Genomic DNA, 23419 nt, shown 5'->3' on the forward strand with positions numbered 1-23419 from the left:
CCTTAGCATTTTCCAGTATTATTTGGACACCGACACAGCTACATTTTAAATATAGGCTAGAATCGGTTCAACGCAAGCTTACTCGTTCATTGTTTTATCGTCTCCCGACGTCTCGTAATTCTGTTTGTCCCTCTTACCGTACAAGGTGCCTGTTATTTGGAATAGAGCCTCTGCAACGTAGAAGAAAAAAGTGCTTATTTATGTACAAACTTGTTAGCGGATCTTTCGAAGGCCCGTTATTTTTAATAAATAGAACTTTCAGGCCCCAATAAGAATGTTAAGAACCAGGACCAAATTCAATATAGAATTAAGATCCACTAATGTTGGATGTAACTATCTTTTATAAAAATTAACGGACTTTTTTACATAGCTTAGTGAGATGCATCCACAGTTTATGTTATGTTGTTTATTTATTTGGTTAATTGACAGTTAAACTAATTATAACTTTCGATGCGTTTTTGTTGGCACTGTTCTATAGCATTAATTAAAGAAACGAGAATGTTATGCAAGCTTATGTTAGCTTGAAATCTTTCGGAATAGATAAAAATAATTAAAACAAAAAGCTTCTTTCCAACAAATTTGTTTTTTCGTTTCTATATATTCTATTTCTTTTGATCTTTTCTGATGATTTCTTTTGAATTAAAATTGTATATGTAAAACAAGATTCATTGCCGAAAATGACTAAAGTGGCTGCAATTTAACGCAATTGTGGTGTGAAGTTTATAAATGTAAATAAAAAATCTAAATTATATTTTAGTTTACAGTTTAGTTTACGAAGCATTATGCAGGATTGCGCCCTAGAAAAGATAAATCTCACCACTTGAGTTTTCTATAAGAGCAAAAATTTGCAAATTTTCCATATTCTCCAGAGAGCGTTAACAAGTGTCAAGCAAGAGCTTCCCGCCAAATACTTTATGCAAGATTTGCTAGCAGGTTGATATGAAGATGTAAAATTAAAATGAACTCAACCTCCAAAATCTAGGATGTTAACTGAATGCCATATATTTTCTTGGGATCATTTGCGATACTGGCTAAGCGATGCTCCGCGAGCGATATTTCCGTTTTAATTATAACAATTGGTGATTGTTCTCCAGCTTTCGTTATCATACAAATGTTTCCCAGTTATTATCCAGGACAAACACCCTGCGATCTCATGAACATCCGCCCTCTACGTTACGCTAGCGTTACACGTAACGCCTGTTTAGCGCAAACCCAAGCAGCATTTTTTTAACGCCTGGTTTTACCATCGGGGATAAGCAAACTGATAGATTATTAATCATGTCTTAATATTGATTATTTGTATGCAATAATGAGAAAAGACCTATTTTGAACAAATATAAAAAGATTTTTTAAAGATATGACTCATTGATAATTTATGATAATGAAAAGTTATAACACTATTATTATCTTTATATTTTTTGCATCAATGCGAGTTAAAACAACTTCAAGAAATATTTTTATAACAATCAATAAACTAAGAAATGTTATCACAAAAAACTAATTTTTTATTTGCCAATCTTTTGGTAAAACTAGAATTTTGAAAATTATGAAAGGATCTATTAAACTCGATAAGCGCCATTTCAAAAGAGCCCTCGCATCCAAAGCAACCATCATTCAAAATCGCCATTAACGTTATCTTAATAGGCTTTAAATTTATTTCTTATATTGAATTTCTTTGGATATACTTGAAATAATTTATATTTTTTGCTTTGGCAACGTAACTCGAATTAAAAGCTTTAAAGGTTTTAAGACCTTTAAACTGTAAGACTTTTTTGCTTAAATTATAGTGCATTAATGAAAAACCTGATCTTTTTTAACTTGTAATTAAATAATTTAATCTCACTGATATCGATTTATCCTCAAACAAATAATTTATACTTTCATCGAAATGTAAAATATTTTAAAATTTATAAGGTGTACACTGGCCGGTCGCCAAGCTGACACAACCTCTATTAAATGATGCTTGGGAATTTTGAAAGGCAAGTAACGCTTCTCCTTTGTAAAGTAAAGGGCTGAAACTTACTTTTTACATATTTATATTTATATATTTATGTGGTTATTTAAATGAAGGGTAAAGGGAAACATTATTGAGGATGTTTATCTATATGAATGTTCCTAATCTTTGGTCCAACTTTTTTAAAGCCATTTCCAACGTTTCCCGATATATTGAAAGCCAAACTGTTCTGAGAACCTAGCCTTACCTGAACACACAACATTTTTCGACAACCAACACTTTTAACATTTTCCCGTAGTTAACGATAAATCAGGTAAACGTGTCCTTTAGCGTTTCCAGAAAAAAAGGTCAACACACAGGTATCACTGCTTGCATTTGTTATGGTAAAACCAACCCTCTTGACAAAGCTACCTGGAAAATGTAACACATCGCTTCTGATATGCTGCATTTTGTAGAAATCGAAGTGAGGGGTAACAGAATTGAAAACAGTTAATGATACTTTATGTGCCAAAGGAAGGCACATTTTTTCATTTACATTTTTTACACACTTTCAAGCACAGTTCTATATTAGATAATGTTCTTACTTCTGGTTGTCCCATATCAGCATAAATCGAATAAAATGTCTTTGGCAAAGTTATTTGTCGCCCTGAAAAGGACGGTTTTGGGTTTGAGATGAAGGAGGCTTTGTCACACAGTTTAAGCCTTCTTTTCGGTCTTCTTGGGCAGCAGCACGGCCTGAATGTTGGGCAGCACACCACCCTGAGCGATGGTTACTCCGGACAGCAGCTTGTTCAACTCCTCGTCGTTGCGGATGGCCAGCTGCAGATGACGCGGGATGATGCGCGTCTTCTTGTTGTCACGGGCAGCGTTTCCGGCCAACTCAAGCACTTCAGCGGCCAAGTACTCCATGACGGCTGCCAGATACACGGGCGCTCCGGCACCGACGCGCTCGGCATAGTTACCCTTGCGCAGGAGACGATGAATACGGCCAACGGGGAACTGAAGACCGGCACGGTTGGAGCGGGACTTTGCCTTTCCCTTTACCTTTCCTCCCTTTCCACGGCCAGACATGGTTCGATTTTATTGGGGAACGTTTGTAAGGGATCACGAACAACACGATGTTCTCTTTGAGAAGGGTCTTTTTATAATGTTGTTGTTGTTGTTAGTATGGTTTAGAGAGGCTTTGGCTCCTGCGGAGTTCTTTCGCCTCTTTGTGGGGAAAAGTTAGACTATTAGATTGTTATAGTTGATGGAATAAATGTGATAGTTTTAGAAATTTTAGTAGATTTTCTTGTTTCTGAGGGTGAAGTGAAAGTATTGAGTCTATGTTGGAGTCAAGATGGCAAGTCTTACGAAGTTGTGTGTATCCGTGGCATTCTGTTAAGAGGTGGAATATTGTTATAGTGGTCCCGCAGAATTGGCAGAGAGGAGGACTGGATCGTTCGATGAGATGGCTGTGGGTCAGTCTAGTGTGGCCTATTCTTAATCGAGTAAGGATCTTTTGGTCTCGATGTTTTATTACTGATGGCCATGGTGTAGTTGTTGATTTCACTAGGCGAAGGAAGTTGTTCTTGGTTTTAAACCATTCCTTTTCCCACGCCTCTCTTATTTTTCCATTTATATAGATAATTGCGTCTCTTTTAGGCAGCGAGGTGTTGTAGGTTGATGTTTTTCTTCGGCCTTTGTTGGCGAGGCGGTCAGCGATCTCGTTGCCTTTGATACCAGCGTGACCAGGTATCCAACAGATGGTGAGTTGTTGATCCTGGTTTATGTGTGGGCTAGTGACCTGGTAGAGCTTTTGGATGTTTGGGTCCTTACATGTTCCATGCTCTAGTGCCGAGAGGACACTTGCGCTGTCGGTAAAGATGACGTTTTCCAGGTCAGAGCGCAGAGTATCTTCAACTGCCTGGATTATTGCCAACGTTTCTGCCGTAAAGATGGAAGTGTGATCCGGCAGTTTGGACGCTACTTTATCAATGGGTGAGTAAATCCCGAATCCTGCTGCTGCTCCATCGACGGATCCATCGGTGTAAATGTGGTTGTGCTTCATGTATTTGTTGTTTGTGTGTTCTATGAAATGTTTTTGTGCTATTGTACTATTGCAACCTGCTTTAAGGATGTTTTTAAAATGCCAGTCTATGTTAGGGGGTTCATGGTACCACGGCCTAGTGCCAAGATGTAACAGTGTTGTGATATCCGGGATATTGCAGTTTGTTATAGCGAAAAGTTTGGAGTTGGCTCTATTGAGGAATGATGGTGCTTGGATATTCTTTTCTTTAAATTCTTGTTGCTGTTGCGGCTAATTTAGTTGTTATTATATGGCTAAGTGGAAGAAGTCCGCTCTCACTTAGCATAGAGACGATGGGGCTGGTTCGGAAGGCGCCTATGGCATATCGTAGAACGGCATGGTAGATGGGGCTTATTGCTTTTTCAAACTGTTCCTTTTTAATCGATACTATTTCTATACCGTACAGTAGTTTTGGAAGCAACCAGTGATTAATAATGAAGATAAGTGTATCTTTTGAAGCTTTGTGGGTTCCTGTGCTGAGCATTTGGAAAAGGTTGATTTTCTTGGTAGCTGTAGTTTTTAGCTGTTTAATGTGGGCTTGGAATGTGAGTTTTTGGTCTATTGTGATCCCGAGTATCTTTACTTTTTTGCAGTCTGGAATTTGTCTTTGATTAAGGCAAAGCGGTAAGGTTGGATGTGGTTTGTTGCAGATGTGTATTATATTGCTTTTTTCAGCAGCGATGTCATAACCAATACGTTTTGACCATTCCCATAAGATGTGCAGTCCCTGTTGCAGATTGTATCGCGCAACTCCATTATCTGCATTGCTCGAGATCAGAACGATATCATCAGCGTAAACCAATGGAGTGGTGGATGGTGGTAGTGAGTGGAGAAGACTTTCGATGCTGATCAGAAATAATGTTGGAGAAAGGATGGCTCCCTGAGGAACTCCGTTTTCGAGCGTTTTAGTGCTAGATTTGTTCGTTCCAATCAGAACCTCGAAGGTACGGTCTGAGAGGAAATCATCGAGGAATGTGATCATGTTACCTCCGAAATTCCATCTGGCTAGCTGGCGCATGATTGCGTATTTCCATGTCCGATCGAAAGCTTTAGCCAAGTCGATGATAGCACAGTCGGCATGATGTTTATCGGATTTTACTTTGGCCAGTAGTTCTTCGAGTTGCACAAAGTAAGTTTCCGTGCCTAATCCGCATCTAAACGCATGTTGACTTATGCTGAGGAGTTTCCTGCCTTCCAGTTCTTGGGTAAGACGTCGGTTTACCATTCTTTCCAACACTTTTCCGATGCAGTTTAGTAAACTTATTGGTCGGTAGCTATTTGGGCTGTGTTTTGATTTGTCGGGCTTTAATATGGGAATTGTTAAACTTTTCTTCCAGTGAGGAGGAATTTTGCCACTCTGCCAGATGAAGTTGTATAGCTTTAAGAGTAGGTATTTTCCTTCAGAAGGAAGGTTTTTTAGCAGTGGATAGCCAATGTCGTCTGGTCCGGCTGAGTTGCCTTTGCACTTTGCAAGAGCACAATTCAGTTCGGCTATGGAAAAGGATCTGTTGTAATGAATGTTGGGTCTGCTATTGAAATTTAGTGGGATGGACTCGGTTGTTGCTTTGATAGTCTTAAATTCTGGGGAATAACTATTTGTGGCGGATATGGTGGCAAAATGAGTGGCAAGTACCTCTGGTGTTGACTCAACTGGGACTATTGTGTCATCATCGGTTTTGATGATGATATGAGCGATGTCTTGCTTGCGTTCTGTAAGGCATTTTACATTTCTCCACATGTCTTTTCCAGACATTTCGGGACTTATGCTTTCTTTGAATCTATTCCATGATTCTTGTTTTGCCTTTTTGATTTCCTCTCTTGCAATGCGATGGGCAATTTGAAATTCCTCGGAGAGGGTAGGGATATGGGTGTGGTCTTGGTTTTTCTTGGCATTCTGCAGTTTTCGGAGCGCTTTACGTCTCTTTTTTATGGCTTTAGCGACAGTGTCGTTCCACCAGTGAACACTTCGCTTGCCAGGTTTGCCCTTTGATTTTGGTATTGATTTCGCTGCTGCATCGTTTATGATTTTAATGATGTTTCCTTCTGAGGGCTGGGGGTCTGAATGTAGGTGTATCAGTACATTAATTTGGTATGATGTCCAATCGGCATTTTCATATTTCCATTTTGGTCGTTGTTTGTTTTCCGGAAGCGATGGTTTACTTTTCACGATGATCGGATAGTGATCACTGCCATGTGTGTCCGCCAATACGTATAGTTTAAGTTCGTTAAGAAGGGAGAAGGATGAGATGACATAGTCAAGGAAGGATTCTGTACCTGATGAGATACATAGTCGGGTTGGGTTAGGGTTAGAAATGAAAGAGAGATTATGGTTAGTAAAAATGTTATTGAGTCTATTGAATTTTCTGTTAGTTTTAGAGATTCTAAGGTTTTTATCTTCTGCATTAAGATCTCCTGCTATTAGCAAGGGATGGGAAAAAGGTTAAGAAAAGAGTTAAGTTCGGATTGGTTGAAGGTAGCTCTAGGGGGCATGTAGAGTGAGACAATGGTCATGTCTATGGGAGACTTTATGTTGACTGCTGTTGCGGAAAGATTGGTGTTAGTTTTTATTAATTTGAAGGGAATAGATTTATGTACACCTATTGCAACACTGTGATGTGGGTTAGTTGGAGAAAGCTTGTAGGACCAATTGTAGTGGTTAAGTGGAGAATGGTTGGTATTAGGCGGATCGCGAACTTCTTGAAGTGTTATGACGGCAGGTTTGTATTCGTTTATTAGTAGTTGAAGTTCGTAGAGGTTAGTGTTCATTCCTCTTATGTTCCAGTTTAGTAGGAATGGTTTGTTTGTGTCATTAGTATTATTGGTTGAGGAGAGCATTATTATGGTTTAGGTCAGTAAACAATTGGGGTAAGAGGAAAGGAGAATAAATTCAGTGGCGATGTTTTTTCTTCGATGGTTTGGCAGTTGGTGATCGTTGTTCCGAGGGAAGAGTGGGAGAAGCGATGGGCGAGATGACTGCGATTTCGTTGGATGCCATGTTTTTCACTGCATTTCTTAATTCTTCTTCTTCTGATGAAACGTTTTCCAGGTTGTGGTTTCGTTTGCGGGATTGTGCTGAAATGATGGATGCGGCCGAATTTTCTGATTCTGTGTCGGATGTAGACATCGTTTCCTGGTCATTCGTTTCGTTGTCGGTTTCGGGGTTATCCGTTGCTTCAATATTGTTGTTGCTGTTGCAGACATTGTTGGATTGGGTCTTGCTTTGATTTTCTTCGATTTGTGTTGTGGCTTCGTTAGTTGTGTTATTCTTATTATTCTGTAAATTTACATTTGGTTCTTTCAGTTTCTTCAGAAGAGCTTCGATGAGCTTGCTCTGGGTATCCATTTTTTTCATCTGTTCTAGGATCGTTTTCTTCAGTTCGTTCTGTTCTTCTTCGAGCCGCTTGATTTTGATGTCTTTTTCATCCACCGTTGTAGTTTGTTGCGCAAATGTGATTCGCTGCTGTACAGCACTTGTTTGCTGATGTTGTTGGAGTGCCATTTGCCGAGCTTCCTTGTAGGTGCAGTTGTGGTCGACTTTTATTTTTATGACTTGTTCTTCAAATTGGAACGCAGGGCATTCGCGAGAGAACGCGCTGTGTTCGCCTTTGCAGTTCACGCAAGCGGGATGGGTCGAACATTCTCCGTGTGCTGCGGTTCCGCAGTTTCCACAGACCTGTCCCTTTGAGCAGCGTACTTTTGTGTGCCCAAAGCTGGCGCATTTGTAGCACAGCATTGGTTTTGGGTAGTATGGTTTCGTTCGCACCTGCAACAGCCCTACGCGAAGGGATTCCGGTATTTTTCCAGCTTCCACGCGTATCAGGAAAGAGTTCGTTGGTTGTATTTCGTCATTCACCTTTCGGGTGAATCGTCGGACTTGCTTGACGTTTTGACTTTCCATGTTCAGCAGAATTTCTTCGTCCTTCAGTCCTTTCAGCTCCGGGGCGAATATTACGCACTGGACTGTGTTCAACGTAGCGTGAGGGGTGATGGATACTTTCGTACCGTCGATGAGTTGCGTGATGCTTTGCATTTTTGTGTACTGCGCAAGGTTTCGGGTTTTGATGAGATATTTCTGCCCAAATTCCATCGAGTGGCTGCTTTCGGTAAGCTCTCCAACCACGTTGGTAATGCTCTTTGAAATGATCCATGGGTTTTGCGGGAGCTTAAAGCCTTTCAACGGCTCGAGAACGAGGAACTTCATGTCCCCAAACTCGTTATTACGGTCCATCCATGGTGGTAATGATCGAGCTCTCTGGGGAGGCTCGGGCGGAAGTGCATCCCGTACAGGATGCGAGGGTCCCGGCATTTTGCCGGGTTGGTTAGTATTATTTAGTTCAATGCAATGTATATAATGTATATGAGGTATATATATAAAAAAAAGATAAAGTTAAAAAGTGTTCCTGAAAAGCGAAAGTTCAATTAAATTTAAGACTAATATTTACAATTTCGGAATAATAAAAACAATAAAATTTTAATGCAAGACAAGTAAGATAATTTCACTCGTTACTCTCCCGAGTAGCGGGGTAAAATGGCACGAAAACACCGGCTTCACTGCTTACGCAGCGAACGACGTTCTTGGCGCCAAAGCGCTGTGCTTGTCGCACGTACCAAACTGTGTCGTGTGTGCGTGTGTATGTGTCACTCTCACTGAACAAATATCAACGCGCGCAGCTGGCACTGTGGTTTTTTCTCTCCCGAGATCACACACAAAAAGTAACGGTATTTTCACTTCTTGCCAACGTTCTCTCCCGAGACCGTTGGCGTAGACGCTGGAGTTGAACAAAACCACGTCCGTCCGGGTTAACCGCTCGCACAAGAATGACGTCTTTTTATAATGTTCTTTTTGAGAAGGGTCTTTTTACAATGGAGCAATTTTGAGCTGACCGATGCTGATATAGCAGCTTATTCGAGCTGCGCGATACTTGTTTGGAATTTTTCGAGCTGCACGAAACGTATCCTCTCTCACGGCCCGTTATAAGCGATTGGAGAGCTTGGAATTTTTCTAGAACGCAATCACCCGTTGAATCGAACACATCGTGTCCCAGTGTTGAGTGAATTTTTCCGTCGAAATGGCACCAAAAACCAGTGGAAAAGCTGCGAAGAAGTCTGGCAAAGCCCAGAAAAATATTTCTAAGTCCGACAAGAAAAAGAAGCGCAAGACCCGCAAGGAAAGCTACGCTATTTACATCTACAAAGTGTTGAAGCAAGTCCACCCGGATACTGGCATCTCTTCGAAGGCCATGAGCATCATGAACAGTTTCGTCAACGATATCTTCGAACGCATTGCTGCTGAGGCGTCCCGTTTGGCGCACTACAACAAGCGTTCGACGATCACGTCCCGTGAAATCCAAACCGCTGTTCGTCTGCTGCTGCCTGGTGAGCTTGCCAAGCACGCCGTCTCCGAAGGAACGAAGGCTGTCACAAAGTACACCAGCTCGAAGTAAGCCACTGAAATGATTGGCTTCTTTTCATGAACGTCTCTTTAATCGGTCCTTTTCAGGACCACAAACCGCATTCAAACAAAGAATTATCATTCATTTCATCCGCAATGGTTGGAAGCGTTTTCCGAAGTGGAATTGTAAATGGAGTTTCGTGTATCATGAATTATGAATAGAAGTCGTTTCGCTCGTGGTATGAGAATCATTTTTTTAATTTAAATTTTCCTCGCGCGTACGAGGATAATTTATCGACAAAGCAACCACTTGCAGCTTATCTGTCGTGAGTTAAATATTGTTATATATTAGTTCGATTTTAATGTTGCTTTATAAGTATTGAAGGATCGTTTTTGTACGCGTTTTCATTTTCGTGCCTATGAGTCACAGTTAAGCTGGTTGTGTCGAACATTTGTTGTAAAATATAATGTCATACTATTCGTTCGTGGTTTGTTGTAAGCTGCGATGCTGGTAATATACTCATAGGTAATATTAGTTGTAATATAGTATTGGTTAACATAATCAAAGCTTTACATGCTTTGAATACAGCAAAACTTTGTCAAGAAAAAGTTAAACTACCTCCCATAACAATGATTGTTTGAAACGAATATTCCCCCTTTTCATCATTATCTCGTTATTACTAAACGACATACGTGTTAGCTTGCCTTCACATGTACCATTTCATAATAGCAATCGAAAGAAAATTCTTGATATGTTCAACAGTATTGGTGGTCCTGAAAAGGACCGTTTTGAGAAGGAAATGCCCCGTTTAGACAGGGTCCGCTTCCGGATGCATGGACGATTTAGGCACGCTCTCCGCGGATGCGACGGGCCAGCTGGATGTCCTTGGGCATGATGGTGACGCGCTTGGCGTGGATGGCGCACAGATTCGTGTCTTCGAACAGACCAACCAGGTACGCCTCGCTGGCTTCCTGCAGCGCCATCACGGCTGAGCTCTGGAAGCGGAGATCAGTCTTGAAGTCCTGGGCGATTTCACGCACCAAGCGCTGGAAGGGCAGCTTGCGGATGAGCAGCTCGGTCGACTTCTGGTAGCGACGGATTTCTCGGAGGGCCACCGTTCCCGGACGGTAACGATGCGGCTTCTTCACTCCTCCGGTAGCCGGGGCACTTTTACGAGCAGCCTTGGTGGCCAGCTGCTTGCGAGGAGCCTTACCTCCAGTCGATTTACGAGCGGTTTGCTTGGTACGAGCCATTTCACTTCGGGAGCGTAGGTTTCGTTGAGCACTGAGCGAACGTGTTCTTTTGACAAAAGTTGAACGTTGAATGATGAAACTGCTCGAACAACAGCTCTATTTATGCGCTTGTCAACCCTTATTTTCTCTCATCTTAAGAGCAAGAGGGAATGCGTGAATGAAAAAGTATAAATAGGGACGTTGAGCTCGAAAACGCTCATTCGTGATCGTCAATTTAAAGTGTGAACATCGTGAACGTACCATCCTGTGCTCATCATGACTGGAAGAGGAAAGGGAGGAAAAGGTCTGGGTAAAGGAGGAGCCAAGCGTCACCGAAAAGTGCTGCGAGATAACATCCAGGGCATTACCAAGCCCGCCATCCGCCGTTTGGCTCGGCGTGGAGGAGTGAAACGTATCTCCGGCCTCATCTACGAGGAAACCCGTGGCGTGCTGAAAGTGTTTCTGGAGAATGTGATCCGTGATGCGGTCACTTACACTGAACACGCCAAGCGCAAGACCGTCACCGCTATGGATGTGGTGTATGCTCTGAAGCGTCAGGGCCGTACTCTGTACGGTTTTGGAGGTTAAATTCAACGTGCTCTAACAAACCTCCAAATGGAGTCTCAAATCAAACGGTCCTTTTCAGGACCACAATACATTACTCAAGAGCTGTGTCTTTCGCAACATGCGACAATTCTTATTTAAGGGAAAAGAGCTATGATGGTTTCGAATGGCGTGCGTATAACATATTACTCGCATAACAAGCACACACACTGCTGTATATGCAGTGCATTTATATGAAATTGCGTTTTGTAATTGTGCTTTTTAAACCTATACGTATGCGTTTGAATCGTACATAAAAGCGACGATTGAAGCGTTTGTTAAAAGAAATAATTTTTTTTATTTATTTAAAGATTGATAAATTTTATATTTTCTAATAAAAATATTTTCTTTTTCAGGGTAAAACTCTCATCCTCTTGAAGCAATAATCGCCGCGTGGAACATACCGTTTTTTTGCATCAGCTCAAATTTGACTTACACATGCGCATCGTTCATTGATACTTGGGATAACTCATCAAAAGAAGAAAAACGGGTGAAAAAAACAACACTGTTCACATGAGGTTTGTGAATTTATTATACAGCAACAGCTAACAGCGTCAATGCTGCCTTTGAATCCGTAAATCACTCAATGCTAATTTCAAAACTATCAAGCTACGGAGTTAATAGCGCGCTCGTTCACTTGCTCTCGTATTATTTAAGTGATAAGCATATTACAGTGAATATTTCCTCCTCTCTATCTGCAGCATTCACCAACCCGGCTGGGATTCCACAATGCAGCATTTTCGGCCCTTTCTTTTTAAAATTTTCATAAATAATGTTATTCTTGGCCGGTCTCATGGTACAGTCGTCAACTCGTACGACTTAACAACATGCCCGCCATGGGTTCAAGCCCCAAATAGACCGTGCCGCCATACGTAGGACTGACTATCCTGCTATGGGGGGAAATCAATAAGTCACTGAAAGCCAACCCCACAAGTGTGTTGGCAGGCCTTGACCGGCATCGGTTGTTGAGCCAAAGAAGAAGAAGAAGAATGTTATTCACGTTATGCCGGATTGCGAAAAATTGTTTTATGCAGGTGATATGAAAATTTTCCTACCGGTATCAGATCAAACCAATTCTTTAACTCTTCAAATCTGTTTAATTCGATTTAACGCGTTGTGTAATTCCAATTGTATGCGTCTCAACGTATCAAAATGTTCTGTTACATCTTACACTAGGAAAAGATTTCCCATTATTTGCGAATATAAAATTGATGATAGATCAAAGCCGCGTAAAAATGTGATTCAGAACCACTATAAAGCAATACTTTCAAAAGCTTTCCGTTTGTTAGGATTCATTTTGCGTGTTAAGAAAGACTTCAAAGATCCATTCAGTAAAAAAGCTGTGTATTGTGCAATTGTCCGTCCTACTCTAGAATTTGCTAGTATTATTTGGACACCGACACAGCTACATTTAAAATATAGGCTAGAATCGGTTCAACGCAAGCTTACTCGTTCATTGTTTTATCGTCTCCCGACGTCTCGTAATTCTGTTTGTCCCTCTTACCGTACAAGGTGCCTGTTATTTGGAATGGAACCTCTGCAACATAGAAGAAAGAAGTGCTTATTTATGTACAAACTTGTTAGCGGATCTTTCGAAGGCCCGTCATTTTTAATAAATAGAACTTTCAGGCCCCAATAAGAATGTTAAGAACCAGGACCAAATTCAATATATAATTAAGATCGACTAATGTTGGATATAACGATCTTTTATAAAAATTAACTGACTTTTTTACATAGCTAAGTGAGACGCATCCACAGTTTATGATATGTTGTTTATTAATGTTGTTAATTGACAGTCAAACTTATTATGCCTTTCAATGCGTTTTTGTTACCACTGTTCTATTGCATTAATTATAGAAACGAGAATGTTATTCATGCTGATGTGAGCTTGAAAACTTTCGGAATAGATAAAAACAATAATAACAAAAAGCTTCTTTTCAACAAATTCGTGCTTTCGTTTCTATATATTCTATTTCTTTTCTTTATTTTTGATCACAATCACACCGTTTCCGCACACACACAAAACATTGCCTCAACTCAAAACCTTAAAACAGTTTCCATAATCAGACTTTGAAAACACTTAAAATATGTATTGTGTGTTAATTTGAAGATTTTTGAATTGAAATTGCATAAGTAAAACAATATTCATTGCCGAAAATGCCTAAAGTGGCTGCAATTTAACGCAATTGTGGTGTGAAGTTTATAAATGTAAATAAAAAATCTAAATTATATTTTAGTTTACAGTTTAGTTTACGAAGCATTATGCAGGATTGCGCCCTAGAAAAGATAAATCTCACCACTTGAGTTTTCTATAAGAGCAAAAATTTGCAAATTTTCCATATTCTCCAGAGAGCGTTAACAAGTGTCAAGCAAGAGCTACCCGCCAAATACTTTATGCAAGATTTGCTAGCAGGATGGTATAAAGATGTAGAAATTAACGCAACCTCCAACATCTAGGATGTTAGCTGAATTCCATATATTTTCTTGGGATACTGACTTCATTTTTTTTAATAACGTAGCGATGCTCCGCGAGCGATGTTTCCGTTTTAATTTTTACAATTGGTGATTGTTCCCCAGCTTTCGTCATCATACAAATGTTTCCCAGTTATTATCCAGGACAAACACCCTGGGATATCATGAACACCCGCCCTCTACGTTACGCAAGCGTTACACGTAACGCCTGTTTAGCGCAAACCCAAGCAGCATTTTTTAACGCGTGGTTTTACCATCGGGGATAAGCAAATTGATAGATTATTAATCATGTCTTAATATTGATTATTTGTATGCAATAATGAGAAACGACCAATTTTGAACAAAAATAAAAAGCTTTTTTAAAGATATGAATCATTTATTACTGATGATTATGAAAAGTTGTAACACTATTATTATTTTAATATTTTTTGCATCAATGCGAGTTATAACAACTTCAAGAAAAACTTATATAACAATCAATAAACTCTAAGTTATGTTAAGTTATGTTAAGTTAAGTTATATGTTATCACAAAAAACTCATTTTTTATTTGCCAATCTTTTGGTAAAACTAGGAATTTGAAAATTATGAAAGGAGTTTTTAAACTCGATAAGCGCCATTTCAAAAGAGCCCTCGCATCCAAAGCAACCATCATTCAAAATCGCCATTAACGTTATCTTAATAGGCTTTAAATTTATTTCTTATATTGAATTTCTTTGGATATACTTGAAATAATTTATATTTTTTGCTTTGGCAACGTAACTCGAATTAAAAGCTTTGAAGGTTTTAAGACCTTTAAACTGCAAGACTTTTTTGCTTAAATTCTAGTGCATTAACGAAAAACCTCATCTTTTTTAACTTGTAATTTAATAATTTAATCTCACTGGTATCGATTTATCCTCAAACAAATAATTTATGTTTTCATCGAAATGTAAAAGATTTTAAAATTTATAAGGTGTACACTGGCCGGTCGCCAAGCTGACACAACCTCTATTAAATGATGCTTGGGAATTTTGAAAGGCAAGTAACGCTTCTCCTTTGTAAAGTAAAGGGCTGAAACTTACTTTTTACATATTTATATTTATATATTTATGTGGTTATTTAAATGAAGGGTGAAGGGAAACATTATTGAGGATGTTTATCTATATGAATGTTCCTAATCTTTGGTCCAACTTTTTTAAAGCCATTTCCAACGTTTCCCAATAAATTTGCCAAGTCAAACTTTTGTGAGAACCTAGCCTTACCTGAACACACAACATTTTTCGACAACCAACACTTTTAACATTTTCCCGTAGTTAACGATAAATCAGGTAAACGTGTCCTTTAGCGTTTCCAGAAAAAAGGACACAGGTATCACTGCTTGCATTTGCTATTGTAAAACCAACCCTCTTGACAAAGCTACCTGGAAAATTTAACAAATCGCTTCTGATATGCTGCATTTTGTAGAAATCGAAGTGAGGGGTAACAGAATTGAAAACAGTAAATGATACTTTATGTGCCAAAGGAAGGCACATTTTTTCATTTACATTTTGTACACTCTTTCAAGCACCGTTCTGTATTAGATAATGTTCTTACTTCTGGTTGTCCCATATCAGCATAAATCGAATAAAATGTCTTTGGCAAAGTTATTTGTCGCCCTGAAAAGGACGGTTTTGGGTTTGAGATGAAGGAGGCTTTGTCACACAGTTTAAGCCTTCTTTTCGGTCTTCTTGGGCAGCAGCACGGCCTGAATGTTGGGCAGCACACCACCCTGAGCGATGGTTACTCCGGACAGCAGCTTGTTCAACTCCTCGTCGTTGCGGATGGCCAGCTGCAGATGACGCGGGATGATGCGCGTCTTCTTGTTGTCACGGGCAGCGTTTCCGGCCAACTCAAGCACTTCAGCGGCCAAGTATTCCATGACGGCTGCCAGATACACAGGTGCTCCGGCACCGACGCGCTCGGCATAGTTACCCTTGCGCAGGAGACGATGAATACGGCCAACGGGGAACTGAAGACCGGCACGGTTGGAGCGGGACTTTGCCTTTCCCTTTACCTTTCCTCCCTTTCCACGGCCAGACATGGTTAGATTTTATTGGGGAACGTTTGTAACGGATCACGAGCAACACGATGTTCTCTTTGAGAATGTTGTTGTTGTTAGTATGGTTTAGAGAGGCTTTGGCTCCTGCGGAGTTCTTTCGCCTCTTTGTGGGGAAAAGTTAGACTATTAGATTGTTATAGTTGATGGAATAAATGTGATAGTTTTAGAAATTTTAGCAGATTTTCTTGTTTCTGAGGGTGAAGTGAAAGTATTGAGTCTATGTTGGAGTCAAGATGGCAAGTCTTACGAAGTTGTGCGTATCCGTGGCATTCTGTTAAGAGGTGGAATATTGTTATAGTGGTCCCGCAGAATTGGCAGAGAGGAGGACTGGATCGTTCGATGAGATGGCTGTGGGTCAGTCTAGTGTGGCCTATTCTTAATCGAGTAAGGATCTTTTGGTCTCGATGTTTTATTACTGATGGCCATGGTGTAGTTGTTGATTTCACTAGCCGAAGGAAGTTGTTCTTGGTTTTAAACCATTCCTTTTCCCACGCCTCTCTTATTTTTCCATTTATATAGATAATTGCGTCTCTTTTAGGCAGCGAGGTGTTGTAGGTTGATGTTTTTCTTCGGCCTTTGTTGGCGAGGCGGTCGGCGATCTCGTTGCCTTTGATACCAGCGTGACCAGGTATCCAACAGATGGTGAGTTGTTGATCCTGGTTTATGTGTGGGCTAGTGGCCTGGTAGAGCTTTTGGATGTTTGGGTCCTTACATGTTCCATGCTCTAGTGCCGAGAGGACACTTGCGCTGTCGGTAAAGATGACGTTTTCCAGGTCAGAGCGCAGAGTATCTTCAACTGCCTGGATTATTGCCAACGTTTCTGCCGTAAAGATGGAAGTGTGATCCGGCAGTTTGGACGCTACTTTATCAATGGGTGAGTAAATCCCGAATCCTGCTGCTGCTCCATCGACGGATCCATCGGTATAAATGTGGTTGTGCTTCATGTATTTGTTGTTTGTGTGTTCTATGAAATGTTTTTGTGCTATTGTACTATTGCAACCTGCTTTAAGGATGTTTTTAAAATGCCAGTCTATGTTAGGGGGTTCATGGTACCACGGCCTAGTGCCAAGATGTAACAGTGTTGTGATATCCGGGATATTGCAGTTTGTTATAGCGAAAAGTTTGGAGTTGGCTCTATTGAGGAATGATGGTGCTTGGATATTCTTTTCTTTAATTCTTGTTGCTGTTGCGGCTAATTTAGTTGTTATTATATGGCTAAGTGGAAGAAGTCCGCTCTCACTTAGCATAGAGACGATGGGGCTGGTTCGGAAGGCGCCTATGGCATATCGTAGAACGGAATGGTAGATGGGGCTTATTGCTTTTTCAAACTGTTCCTTTTTAATCGATACTATTTCTATACCGTACAGTAGTTTTGGAAGCAACCAGTGATTAATAATGAAGATAAGTGTATCTTTTGAAGCTTTGTGGGTTCCTGTGCTGAGCATTTGGAAAAGGTTGATTTTCTTGGTAGCTGTAGTTTTTAGCTGTTTAATGTGGGCTTGGAATGTGAGTTTTTGGTCTATTGTGATCCCGAGTATCTTTACTTTTTTGCAGTCTGGAATTTGTCTTTGATTAAGGCAAAGCGGTACGGTTGGATGTGGTTTGTTGCAGATGTGCATTATATTGCTTTTTTCAGCAGCGATGTCATAACCAATACGTTTTGACCATTCCCATAAGATGTGCAGTCCCTGTTGCAGATTGTATCGCGCAACTCCATTATCTGCATTGCTCGAGATCAGAACGATATCATCAGCGTAAACCAATGGAGTGATGGATGGTGGTAGTGAGCGGAGAAGACTTTCGATGCTGATCAGAAATAATGTTGGAGAAAGGATGGCTCCCTGAGGAACTCCGTTTTCAAGCGTTTTAGTGCTAGATTTGTTCGTTCCAATCAGAACCTCGAAGGTACGGTCTGAGAGGAAATCATCGAGGAATGTGATCATGTTACCTCCGAAATTCCATCTGGCTAGCTGGCGCATGATTGCGTATTTCCATGTCCGATCGAAAGCTTTAGCCAAGTCGATGATAGCACAGTCGGCATGATGTTTATCGGATTTTACTTTGGCCAGTAGTTCTTCGAGTTGCACAAAGTAAGTGTCCGTGCCTAATCCGCATCTAAACGCATGTTGACTTATGCTGAGGAGTTTCCTGCCTTCCAGTTCTTGGGTAAGACGTCGGTTTACCATTCTTTCCAACACTTTTCCGATGCAGTTTAGTAAACTTATTGGTCGGTAGCTATTTGGGCTGTGTTTTGATTTGTCGGGCTTTAATATGGGAATTGTTAAACTTTTCTTCCAGTGAGGAGGAATTTTGCCACTCTGCCAGATGAAGTTGTATAGCTTTAAGAGTAGGTATTTTCCTTCAGAAGGAAGGTTTTTTAGCAGTGGATAGCCAATGTCGTCTGGTCCGGCTGAGTTGCCTTTGCACTTTGCAAGAGCACAATTCAGTTCGGCTATGGAAAAGGATCTGTTGTAATGAATGTTGGGTCTGCTATTGAAATTTAGTGGGATGGACTCGGTTGTTGCTTTGATAGTCTTAAATTCTGGGGAATAACTATTTGTGGCGGATATGGTGGCAAAATGAGTGGCAAGTACCTCTGGTGTTGACTCAACTGGGACTATTGTGTCGTCATCGGTTTTGATGATGATATGAGCGATGTCTTGCTTGCGTTCTGTAAGGCATTTTACATTTCTCCACATGTCTTTTCCAGACATTTCGGGACTTATGCTATCTTTGAATCTATTCCATGATTCTTGTTTTGCCTTTTTGATTTCCTCTCTTGCAATGCGATGGGCAATTTGAAATTCCTCGGAGAGGGTAGGGATATGGGTGTGGTCTTGGTTTTTCTTGGCATTCTGCAGTTTTCGGAGCGCTTTACGTCTCTTTTTTATGGCTTTAGCGACAGTGTCGTTCCACCAGTGAACACTTCGCTTGCCAGGTTTGCCCTTTGATTTTGGTATTGATTTCGCTGCTGCATCGTTTATGATTTTAATGATGTTTCCTTCTGTGGGCTGGGGGTCTGAATGTAGGTGTATCAGTACATTAATTTGGTATGATGTCCAATCGGCATTTTCATATTTCCATTTTGGTCGTTGTTTGTTTTCCGGAAGCGATGGTTTACTTTTCACGATGATCGGATAGTGATCACTGCCATGTGTGTCCGCCAATACGTATAGTTTAAGTTCGTTAAGAAGGGAGAAGGATGAGATGACATAGTCAAGGAAGGATTCTGTACCTGATGAGATACATAGTCGGGTTGGGTTAGGGTTAGAAATGAAAGAGAGATTATGGTTAGTAAAAATGTTATTGAGTCTATTGAATTTTCTGTTAGTTTTAGAGATTCTAAGGTTTTTATCTTCTGCATTAAGATCTCCTGCTATTAGCAAGGGATGGGAAAAAAGGTTAAGAAAAGAGTTAAGTTCGGATTGGTTGAAGGTAGCTCTAGGTGGCATGTAGAGTGAGACAATGGTCATGTCTATGGGAGACTTTATGTTGACTGCTATTGCGGAAAGATTGGTGTTAGTTTTTATTAATTTGAAGGGAATAGATTTATGTACACCTATTGCAACACTGTGATGTGGGTTAGTTGGAGAAAGCTTGTAGGACCAATTGTAGTGGTTAAGTGGAGAATGGTTGGTATTAGGCGGATCGCGAACTTCTTGAAGTGTTATGACGGCAGGTTTGTATTCGTTTATTAGTAGTTGAAGTTCGTAGAGGTTAGTGTTCATTCCTCTTATGTTCCAGTTTAGTAGGAATGGTTTGTTTGTGTCATTAGTATTATTGGTTGAGGAGAGCATTATTATGGTTTAGGTCAGTAAACAATTAGGGTAAGAGGAAAGGAGAATAAATTCAGTGGCGATGTTTTTTCTTCGATGGTTTGGCAGTTGGTGATCGTTGTTCCGAGGGAAGAGTGGGAGAAGCGATGGGCGAGATGACTGCGATTTCGTTGGATGCCATGTTTTTCACTGCATTTCTTAATTCTTCTTCTTCTGATGAAACGTTTTCCAGGTTGTGGTTTCGTTTGCGGGATTGTGCTGAAATGATGGATGCGGCCGAATTTTCTGATTCTGTGTCGGATGTAGACATCGTTTCCTGGTCATTCGTTTCGTTGTCGGTTTCGGGGTTATCCGTTGCTTCAATATTGTTGTTGCTGTTGCAGACATTGTTGGATTGGGTCTTGCTTTGATTTTCTTCGATTTGTGTTGTGGCTTCGTTAGTTGTGTTATTCTTATTATTCTGTAAATTTACATTTGGTTCTTTCAGTTTCTTCAGAAGAGCTTCGATGAGCTTGCTCTGGGTATCCATTTTTTTCATCTGTTCTAGGATCGTTTTCTTCAGTTCGTTCTGTTCTTCTTCGAGCCGCTTGATTTTGATGTCTTTTTCATCCACCGTTGTAGTTTGTTGCGCAAATGTGATTCGCTGCTGTACAGCACTTGTTTGCTGATGTTGTTGGAGTGCCATTTGCCGAGCTTCCTTGTAGGTGCAGTTGTGGTCGACTTTTATTTTTATGACTTGTTCTTCAAATTGGAACGCAGGGCATTCGCGAGAGAACGCGCTGTGTTCGCCTTTGCAGTTCACGCAAGCGGGATGGGTCGAACATTCTCCGTGTGCTGCGGTTCCGCAGTTTCCACAGACCTGTCCCTTTGAGCAGCGTACTTTTGTGTGCCCAAAGCTGGCGCATTTGTAGCACAGCATTGGTTTTGGGTAGTATGGTTTCGTTCGCACCTGCAACAGCCCTACGCGAAGGGATTCCGGTATTTTTCCAGCTTCCACGCGTATCAGGAAAGAGTTCGTTGGTTGTATTTCGTCATTCACCTTTCGGGTGAATCGTCGGACTTGCTTGACGTTTTGACTTTCCATGTTCAGCAGAATTTCTTCGTCCTTCAGTCCTTTCAGCTCCGGGGCGAATATTACGCACTGGACTGTGTTCAACGTAGCGTGAGGGGTGATGGATACTTTCGTACCGTCGATGAGTTGCGTGATGCTTTGCATTTTTGTGTACTGCGCAAGGTTTCGGGTTTTGATGAGATATTTCTGCCCAAATTCCATCGAGTGGCTGCTTTCGGTAAGCTCTCCAACCACGTTGGTAATGCTCTTTGAAATGATCCATGGGTTTTGCGGGAGCTTAAAGCCTTTCAACGGCTCGAGAACGAGGAACTTCATGTCCCCAAACTCGTTATTACGGTCCATCCATGGTGGTAATGATCGAGCTCTCTGGGGAGGCTCGGGCGGAAGTGCATCCCGTACAGGATGCGAGGGTCCCGGCATTTTGCCGGGTTGGTTAGTATTATTTAGTTCAATGCAATGTATATAATGTATATGAGGTATATATATAAAAAAAATTAAGTAAAAAAGTGTTCCTGAAAAGCGAAAGTTCAATTAAATTTAAGACTAATATTTACAATTTCGGAATAATAAAAACAATAGAATTTTAATGCAAGACAAATAAGATAATTTCACTCGTTACTCTCCCGAGTAGCGGGGTAAAATGGCACGAAAACACCGGCTTCACTGCTTACGCAGCGAACGACGTTCTTGGCGCCAAAGCGCTGTGCTTGTCGCACGTTCCAAACTGTGTCGTGTGTGCGTGTGTATGTGTCACTCTCACTGAACAAATATCAACGCGCGCAGCTGGCACTGTGGTTTTTTCTCTCCCGAGATCACACACAAAAAGTAACGGTATTTTCACTTCTTGCCAACGTTCTCTCCCGAGACCGTTGGCGTAGACACTGGAGTTGAACAAAAACACGTCCGTCCGGGTTAACCGCTCGCACAAGAATGTTCTCTTTGAGAAGGGTCTTTTTACAATGGAGCAATTTTGAGCTGACCGATGCTTATATAGCAGCTTATTCGAGCTGCGCGATACTTGTTTGGAATTTTTCGAGCTGCACGAAACGTATCCTCTCTCACGGCCCGTTATAAGCGATTGGAGAGCTTGGAATTTTTCTAGAACGCAATCACCCGTTGAATCGAACACATCGTGTCCCAGTGTTGAGTGAATTTTTCCGTCGAAATGGCACCAAAAACCAGTGGAAAAGCTGCGAAGAAGTCTGGCAAAGCCCAGAAAAATATTTCCAAGTCCGACAAGAAAAAGAAGCGCAAGATCCGCAAGGAAAGCTACGCTATTTACATCTACAAAGTGTTGAAGCAAGTCCACCCGGATACTGGCATCTCTTCGAAGGCCATGAGCATCATGAACAGTTTCGTCAACGATATCTTCGAACGCATTGCTGCTGAGGCGTCCCGTTTGGCGCACTACAACAAGCGTTCGACGATCACGTCCCGTGAAATCCAAACCGCTGTTCGTCTGCTGCTGCCTGGTGAGCTTGCCAAGCACGCCGTCTCCGAAGGAACGAAGGCTGTCACAAAGTACACCAGCTCGAAGTAAGCCACTGAAATGATTGGCTTCTTTTCATGAACGTCTCTTTAATCGGTCCTTTTCAGGACCACAAACCGCATTCAAACAAAGAATTATCATTCATTTCATCCGCAATGGTTGGAAGCGTTTTCCGAAGTGGAATTGTAAATGGAGTTTCGTGTATCATGAATTATGAATAGAAGTCGTTTCGCTCGTGGTATGAGAATCATTTTTTTAATTTAAATTTTCCTCGCGCGTACGAGGATAATTTATCGACAAAGCAACCAATTGCAGCTTATGTGTCGTGAGTTAAACATTGTTATATATTTGTTCGATTTTAATGTTGCTTTATAAGTATTGAAGGATCGTTTTGGTACGGGTTTTCATTTTCGTGCCTATGAGTCACAGTTAAGCTGGTTGTGTCGAACATTTGTTGTAAAATATAAAGCCATACTATTCGTTCGTGGTTTGTTGTAAGCTGCGATGCTGGTAATATACTCATAGGTAATATTAGTTGTAATAAAGTATTGGTTAACATAATCAAAGCTTTACATGCTTTGAATACAACAAAACTTTGTCAAGAAAAAGTTAAACTACCTCCCATAACGATGATTGTTTGAAACGAATATTCCCCCTTTTCATCACTATCTCGTTATTACTAAACGACATACGTGTTAGCTTGCCTTCACATGTACCATTTCATAATAGCAATCGAAAGAAAATTCTTGATATGTTCAACAGTATTGGTGGTCCTGAAAAGGACCGTTTTGAGAAGGAAATGCCCCGTTTAGACAGGGACCGCTTCCGGATGCATGGACGATTTAGGCACGCTCTCCGCGGATGCGACGGGCCAGCTGGATGTCCTTGGGCATGATGGTGACGCGCTTGGCGTGGATGGCGCACAGATTCGTGTCTTCGAACAGACCAACCAGGTACGCCTCGCTGGCTTCCTGCAGCGCCATCACGGCTGAGCTCTGGAAGCGGAGATCGGTCTTGAAGTCCTGGGCGATCTCACGCACCAAGCGCTGGAAGGGCAGCTTGCGGATGAGCAGCTCGGTCGACTTCTGGTAGCGACGGATTTCTCGGAGGGCCACCGTTCCCGGACGGTAACGATGCGGCTTCTTCACTCCTCCGGTGGCCGGGGCACTTTTACGAGCAGCCTTGGTGGCCAGCTGCTTGCGAGGAGCCTTACCTCCAGTCGATTTACGAGCGGTTTGCTTGGTACGAGCCATTTTACTTCGGGAGCGTAGGTTTCGTTGAG

The 23419-nt window shown here is 41.2% G+C and overlaps 6 protein-coding genes across 6 annotated transcripts; 3 read left to right on the top strand and 3 right to left on the bottom strand.

The window, feature by feature from the left end:
* Nucleotides 1-2511: 2511 nt before the first annotated feature.
* Nucleotides 2512-3047, bottom strand: LOC121601175 (histone H2A). Its single transcript, XM_041929973.1, has one exon. It carries the CDS (start codon nt 3023-3025, stop codon nt 2651-2653), a length of 375 nt encoding a protein of 124 aa, XP_041785907.1. The 5' UTR covers nt 3026-3047; the 3' UTR covers nt 2512-2650.
* A 3862-nt stretch (nt 3048-6909) lies between these two features.
* LOC121601171 lies at nt 6910-8328 on the bottom strand. The gene has a single exon (XM_041929969.1). The coding sequence runs from the start codon at nt 8326-8328 to the stop codon at nt 6910-6912; it is 1419 nt and encodes a 472-aa protein (XP_041785903.1).
* Nucleotides 8329-9039: 711 nt separating this feature from the next.
* Nucleotides 9040-9541, top strand: LOC121601146 (histone H2B). The gene has a single exon (XM_041929941.1). It carries the CDS (start codon nt 9092-9094, stop codon nt 9464-9466), a length of 375 nt encoding a protein of 124 aa, XP_041785875.1. The 5' UTR covers nt 9040-9091; the 3' UTR covers nt 9467-9541.
* Nucleotides 9542-10883: 1342 nt separating this feature from the next.
* On the top strand, nt 10884-11301 carry LOC121601149 (histone H4). The gene has a single exon (XM_041929945.1). It carries the CDS (start codon nt 10924-10926, stop codon nt 11233-11235), a length of 312 nt encoding a protein of 103 aa, XP_041785879.1. The 5' UTR covers nt 10884-10923; the 3' UTR covers nt 11236-11301.
* Nucleotides 11302-15391: 4090 nt separating this feature from the next.
* LOC121601145 (histone H2A) lies at nt 15392-15832 on the bottom strand. The gene has a single exon (XM_041929940.1). The coding sequence runs from the start codon at nt 15780-15782 to the stop codon at nt 15408-15410; it is 375 nt and encodes a 124-aa protein (XP_041785874.1). The 5' UTR covers nt 15783-15832; the 3' UTR covers nt 15392-15407.
* A 5928-nt stretch (nt 15833-21760) lies between these two features.
* Nucleotides 21761-22263, top strand: LOC121601147 (histone H2B-like). The gene has a single exon (XM_041929942.1). It carries the CDS (start codon nt 21814-21816, stop codon nt 22186-22188), a length of 375 nt encoding a protein of 124 aa, XP_041785876.1. The 5' UTR covers nt 21761-21813; the 3' UTR covers nt 22189-22263.
* Nucleotides 22264-23419: the final 1156 nt, after the last annotated feature.

The sequence above is a fragment of the Anopheles merus genome, unplaced genomic scaffold (assembly GCF_017562075.2).
Source record: "Anopheles merus strain MAF unplaced genomic scaffold, AmerM5.1 LNR4000034, whole genome shotgun sequence".
NCBI classification, from domain to species: domain Eukaryota; kingdom Metazoa; phylum Arthropoda; class Insecta; order Diptera; family Culicidae; genus Anopheles; species Anopheles merus.

Excerpts from the sequence above, each read along its gene's own strand:
- LOC121601175 (XM_041929973.1), bottom strand. The coding sequence starts at position 3,025 with ATGTCTGGCCGTGGAAAGGGAGGAAAGGTAAAGGGAAAGGCAAAGTCC.
- LOC121601171 (XM_041929969.1), bottom strand. The coding sequence starts at position 8,328 with ATGCCGGGACCCTCGCATCCTGTACGGGATGCACTTCCGCCCGAGCCT.
- LOC121601146 (XM_041929941.1), top strand. The coding sequence starts at position 9,092 with ATGGCACCAAAAACCAGTGGAAAAGCTGCGAAGAAGTCTGGCAAAGCC.
- LOC121601149 (XM_041929945.1), top strand. The coding sequence starts at position 10,924 with ATGACTGGAAGAGGAAAGGGAGGAAAAGGTCTGGGTAAAGGAGGAGCC.
- LOC121601145 (XM_041929940.1), bottom strand. The coding sequence starts at position 15,782 with ATGTCTGGCCGTGGAAAGGGAGGAAAGGTAAAGGGAAAGGCAAAGTCC.
- LOC121601147 (XM_041929942.1), top strand. The coding sequence starts at position 21,814 with ATGGCACCAAAAACCAGTGGAAAAGCTGCGAAGAAGTCTGGCAAAGCC.